General features: G+C 47.6%; 1 protein-coding gene across 1 annotated transcript in view; it reads right to left on the bottom strand.

Annotated features, from left to right (window-relative positions):
* Positions 1–925: 925 nt before the first annotated feature.
* Positions 926–6,000, bottom strand: part of deaf1 (DEAF1 transcription factor) — a gene marked incomplete at its 5' end in the record, with an annotated part of 28,384 nt that continues 23,309 nt past the window's right edge. Inside the window, 4 exons of the mRNA XM_080539872.1 lie at positions 926–1,485; positions 2,011–2,100; positions 4,015–4,113; positions 4,840–5,192. Coding sequence (XP_080395998.1) covers positions 1,381–1,485; positions 2,011–2,100; positions 4,015–4,113; positions 4,840–5,192 — 647 coding nt within the window. The 3' untranslated portion in view covers positions 926–1,380. The remainder of the gene's footprint in view (positions 1,486–2,010; positions 2,101–4,014; positions 4,114–4,839; positions 5,193–6,000) is intronic.

Below are 6,000 nucleotides of genomic sequence, written 5' to 3'. Positions count from 1 at the left end.
CACCGGGTGACATGTTGGACAGACGCAGGGTTTACACCAGAAAAGGACAAGGTGACATCGACATTGCTCGTTGTGGGGGACGGGACGACGGTTTCTCGCATGTCCCATCTGAAATGTCCCTCCTGAAATGTCCCTCCTGAAGCGATTGTAGTCGGTTGAAACCATCATCTATCAAAAGAAGAGGGATGGGGGAGAGAACACATCGGAAACCACAGCACGTGCCACGGGCGGCTCAAGTCAGTAAGAAGCACATTCATTTTAGTCATTGGACTGGACGTACCTGTCAAGGTAACATACTATGTCGGCTTATTGGGAATTGACTATCTCTAGTAGAGGTCATGAAGGAACAAGACAACATTAAATCATTGTCTCTCATTTTTCACATCAATTTAACTTATTTTGTGAGTAGAGGAGGGTTGTCAGTGGGTATGTACACAAACATAGTGAACCCTGTAGGACAGCCTCCTCTCTGTGGTCATCTGACTATCTAATCCAGGGGATTAATTTGCGTCAGTGCAGCTGTATTGCAGTTGACAGCTATCACTGAGAAAATCTTGGCTAATCCCACTAATGATGTCCATCCATTAAATAATAACCAACACAGTAATACACTTAACACTAAGTCCTCAGACAGAGAGCATGCCAACACTACTGAGTAACATTATGTAGAAATACGTAGTACGTAATAGAAAGGAAGAATATGTATAAATGTTGCACATACGAGTTTCCAGGAGTCATTTCTCACACAACAGCACAGAGTCAACGAGAACAAGCAAGAAGACAAATGAAAGTCATTGATGTATTCTTTTCTTTTTTATTTCAAACTCTCATGGCCTATTTTATTGATTAGAATAAGCTTCTATGGTCTTCTTCGCTGGCCTATTACAGCATACCTATCTGGTCCACCTCATTCAACACAGGACAGAGTAAACATAATATATAAATAAATACATAAAAAAACGTCAAATTAAATAGGTGACAAGAGAGCAAGACCATCTTTTTCTATAACAAATTATTCAAATCTAACCCAAAAAAGTATTTACATTGGCAAATATTGCTCTGCAAATATTGGAATATACACAGGTTCACAGTGACATTTCATGGAACACAAAAGAGAAATGAAAGAGTTCAGTTGAAAATCTGGCAAATGGAGCGTTCTTCAAATGCATTTTCACAGTTCAAAACTAGAGGCAATGTAATAGCACATGGGGGAAACAATGATTCATATAAAAAAAGGTACGGGAGGTATGACGGTCCATGTATCAGACGCCATGTGCAAAGCACCTGTCTCCTTCAGCTCAGTGAAGAGACGTTCAGATCCCCACAGTAGTGAAAGAACACGTCTTTTTCTGTCAGTGTCTCGGTCTGTGTCCGCAGACGCTAGGCCTTGACCTTGTCCATGTCTATGGTTGTCATGGCCACCTCCTCCTGGACCGTCACAGACCCGCCTGTCTGGCAGCAGTTATGCTGGTGCTCCTTCCAGTCCTGCAACAACAATTAAATGGTAAACGGACTGACTTACATAGCGCCTTATTCCAAAGCGCTTTGCTTTACAACGGCCTCTCATTCACCCATTCAAACGCACATTCACACAGCAATGGTGGCAAGCTACCACGCAAGGCGCCGGCCCGCTCACTGGGAGCAATTTGGGGTTCAGTGTCTTGCCCAAGGACACTTCAACGTGTGGCCAGCCGGGGCTCGAACCGCTGATCTGCCGACCTTGCGATCATTAGACGGCGGCTCTACCTCCTGCGCCACAGTCGCCCCGAATTATTACCCAAATTGAACCTGTCACGGAGGTGTGTGTGGTGTGTGTGCGTGTGTGTGCGTGCGTGCGTGCGTGCGTGATACATTCCGCATTATGAAATCTCATATGGTCAGTCAACCTAAGTCAACCCTCTAGTACTCTGTGTCAAGACAATACTAAACAATTAGCCAAACGAGGTATTGTTGACGACCTGGCTAAGTGACAGTCTGTGATGTGTTGGCCTGTAGAGGGGTGAGTCTTACCTTCCTCTGGCAGAAGGTGGAGCAGTAGTTGACCTTGTGGCAGCCTGTGCATTCGCTCATCGCCTCCCGTCCGCAGTTCACACACATTTGCTGTAAAAGGAGAAGACGAAGGCTGCGTTCGTAAATTCACTCTGGAAATCTGATCAGCACTCATGGGAATGCCCCTCTGGTCGGCTTTATGACGTCGAACCCGGTGTGCACGCCGGCGCTCTCAGAGCGAATTTACGAACGCACCCTTAATGTGCAGTATGTGTATCAAGCTCTGATATCACCATCTAAGTCAGCAAGGTTGGATTTAATCATTTTAATGAGACGTTGTTTCGATAAGTTTGTTTGAAATCAATGAAGTGAAATATACTTTGACTAGGATGGCAAATGAACTGACGCTTATCAAGTCAGGCAGGACATGCGAGTGCTGTAATAATGAGGGTCTCTTTGCTCTCAAAACAGCCTAAATTCTTCGTGGCATTGATTCCACAAGATATTGGAATCATTCCTTTGAGATTCTGGTCCATCATGACATGATTGCATCACGATTTCACACAGATTTCACCGATTTTTTCAGGTGCACTTTCAAGCTGTGAATCGCCCATTCTACCAATACCCCAAAGGTGTTCTACGTATTGGATTCAGATCTGATGACTGGAGTGGAAAGGCCACTGAAGAACACTGAACTCATTGTCATGTTCATGAAACCCGTTTGAGACGACTTTTGCTTTGTGGCATGGTGCATTATCAGGCTGGAAGTAGCCATTAGAAGATGGGTATATTTTGGCCATGAAAGGAATGCACACGGTCAGCAACAATACTCAAATAGGCTGCAGCATTCAAGCAATGATTTGATTGATATTAACGAGCCTAAAAAGTGTGCCAAGAAAACCATTCCCCACACCATTACACCACCTGAATGAACGAAAAGGTGTACAGGTGTTCGATGAGTTTACACTACAAACAGGCCTGAAGATTCAAGCTCAACCCGACCCATTGAGATGAGGCCAGAGCCCAGCCTGCCTGAGGCCGACATTGAAAATGTCTTATGAGCCAGAGCCCAAAAAAAAGCCTACATTCTAGAAAACCTCCTCTATCCACCGCCAAAACAACAAAATTGGGGCACTGCGGAGCCACGGTAAGGACGGGGGGCGCTTGGTGGCGTAGCACACAGGGTTCCTGGTTTGATTACGGCAGCGGACATATCTCTCTCTCTCTCTCTCTCTCTCACCTATCCTTCCTGTCAATCTCTACTGTCTCTATCGCAATAAAAAGAAAAATATGAGTGGGGCTGCCCCACTCAGAAAACATAATAAAGAGAAGAAGACCCAACAGGTATAATATATCAGCATTCGCTTTGTTGATGAGGTTTTTTTTCCTCCTCTCTCCCCATCTCACAAATGCTTTCAGGTGGGAGACATCCTGTGTCTCCAAGGTTGTCTATCCCCCCCATCTCTTATGTGTCTAAAGTAGCAGGCATATTTCACCCTGGCTGACAGGATGATCCCCTAGGTGGAGGCAGACCAATATGTATTGTTCATATACATTATTATGTATTATGCAGTGTTGCTAGGACGCCCTCGAAAACGAGATGGCACATCTCAAGGGGTTTTATCCTAATAAAAGAAATTTACAACGAAAGACCTGGTTCAAACAGGGCCTTTCTCTATAATGAATGGAACTCTGACCAGAGGGAAAGACTACAGGGGGCATAAATATCAGGGAGGGCAGATATGTGTGAGAGTGTGTGTGTGTGTGTGTGTGTGTGTGTGTGAGTGTGAGTGTGTGCGTGTGCGTGTGTGTGTGTGTGTGTGTGTGTGTGTGTGTGTGTGTGTGTGTGTGTGTGAGTGTGAGTGTGTGTGTGTGTGAGTGTGTGAGTGTGTGTGCGTGTGTGTGTGTGAGAGATAGAAAGAGGGCGGTGGCTGGAGACAGAGATCTAGATCATTAGAGAGAATGAGAGAGAGAGAGAGAGAGAGAATGAGAGAGAGGGAGAGAGGTTGTGGTCTGCTCACGTACGTTAATGATGATCTCTGTGATCTCAGACGCTCTCTTCTCCTCCGGGTCGTCTTGGTGCTGGAAGGAGATCTGGCTCTGGAAGGGCTGACTGAGTGTACACTGCAGAGGGAGGTCAGAACAGCTTACAAGACCCAATAAGATTCCTCTTAAAGAAACAACATGAAGGAATTACGAGCTCACATCGATTCTAGCCAGACCCAACCGGGCCTGCTCAGAGGAGGCCCAAAGCCAGGCCGAGCCTGACATCACTTTTTATGAGCCCGGGAAAAGGCTGAATTCTAGGAAAAGGCTGTGCCTTTATCGATTGGGCACAACAGCTAAATTGCAGCACTTGCAGAGTGTGAAAACGAGGAGAAAGCCAAAGCACAATTATCAGTTTCTCTGGTTTGACTATTTATAGCTATGTGTTTGAGTAAAATGAACATGTTTGTTTTAGTCTAGCACTAGTATTCGAAGCAGTACAGTACCCCCATCAACAGTTGTTCAATGCACTGAAATGTTTTCAGAGAAAAACCAAAACTTGCTATAAAATGAGATTAAATGAATAATGGATGAATTAATGTATTCATTATCATCATAATTATTATTATAATAATCATAATTATTAATTAATATAATACTATTAATTAGTTGTATGAATTAATTATAATTAATTATAATTAACTAATTAAAAAACACACTGAGTAAAAAATAATTAATAATAATTATAATTAATAATTATAATAATAAGATTATAACTACATCAGCTGTAGCACACATGCTTTGTTGTTTTTTAAACCCCCCAAGCTACAGCAGCACTAAAACGGACGACGCCAACGCTGCTACCTCCTTCCTGGTGGTCTGGACCAGGCCCTTGTCCTGCAGCGTGGAGGGGCAGATGTCCTGGCCGCCCCCCTGGCCCCCGGCCTGCAGCTTGGCCTGCTCGATGAGGGCCTTCAGCTGCTGCACCGTGCTCATCAGGGTGTTGGCCGTCTCCTCCAGGTACAGCCAGGTCCTCTGGCTGTCACTGACCGGCCCCACCCCCACCCCCACCCCCACCCCCACCCCCACCCCCACCCCGATCTCCAGGCCGTTCACCAGGCCCGGGCACGGGGGCGGGGAGGGAGACGGACACACCACCACCTTGGCCACCTGCATGGGCTGGGGGGCCATGGCCAGGGCCGGGAGCGCCGTCAACACTATGGATGGAGGGAGGGAGACAGTCAGTCAACACTGTGGAGGGAGGGAGGGAGACAGTCAGTCAACACTGTGGAGGGAGGGAGGGAGACAGTCAGTCAACACTGTGGAGGGAGGGAGGGAGACAGTCAGTCAACACTGTGGAGGGAGGGAGGGAGACAGTCAGTCAACACTGTGGAGGGAGGGAGGGAGACAGACAGTCAACACTGTGGAGGGAGGGAGGGGGACAGTCAGTCAACACTGTGGAGGGAGGGAGGGGGACAGTCAGTCAACACTGTGGAGGGAGGGAGGGAGACAGTCAGTCAACACTGTGGAGGGAGGGAGGGGGGACAGTCAGTCAACACTGTGGAGGGAGGGAGGGGGACAGTCAGTCAACACTGTGGAGGGAGGGAGGGAGACAGTCAGTCAACACTGTGGAGGGAGGGAGGGAGACAGTCAGTCAACACTGTGGAGGGAGGGAGGGGGACAGTCAGTCAACACTGTGGAGGGAGGGAGGGGGACAGTCAGTCAACACTGTGGAGGGAGGGAGGGAGACAGTCAGTCAACACTGTGGAGGGAGGGAGGGAGGGAGACAGTCAACACTGTGGAGGGAGGGAGGGGGACAGTCAGTCAACACTGTGGAGGGAGGGAGGGAGACAGTCAGTCAACACTGTGGAGGGAGGGAGGGGGACAGTCAGTCAACACTGTGGAGGGAGGGAGGGGGACAGTCAGTCAACACTGTGGAGGGAGGGAGGGAGACAGTCAGTCAACACTGTGGAGGGAGGGAGACAGTCAGTCAACACTGTGGAGGGAGGGAGGGAGACAGTCAGT

Source organism: Nansenia antarctica (genome assembly GCF_963989245.1).
Source record: "Nansenia antarctica genome assembly, chromosome: 9".
In the NCBI taxonomy this organism is placed as follows: Eukaryota; Metazoa; Chordata; class Actinopteri; order Argentiniformes; family Microstomatidae; genus Nansenia; species Nansenia antarctica.
Note: the sequence above shows the minus strand (reverse complement) of the source record. Positions and strands in the feature narration are given on the sequence as shown.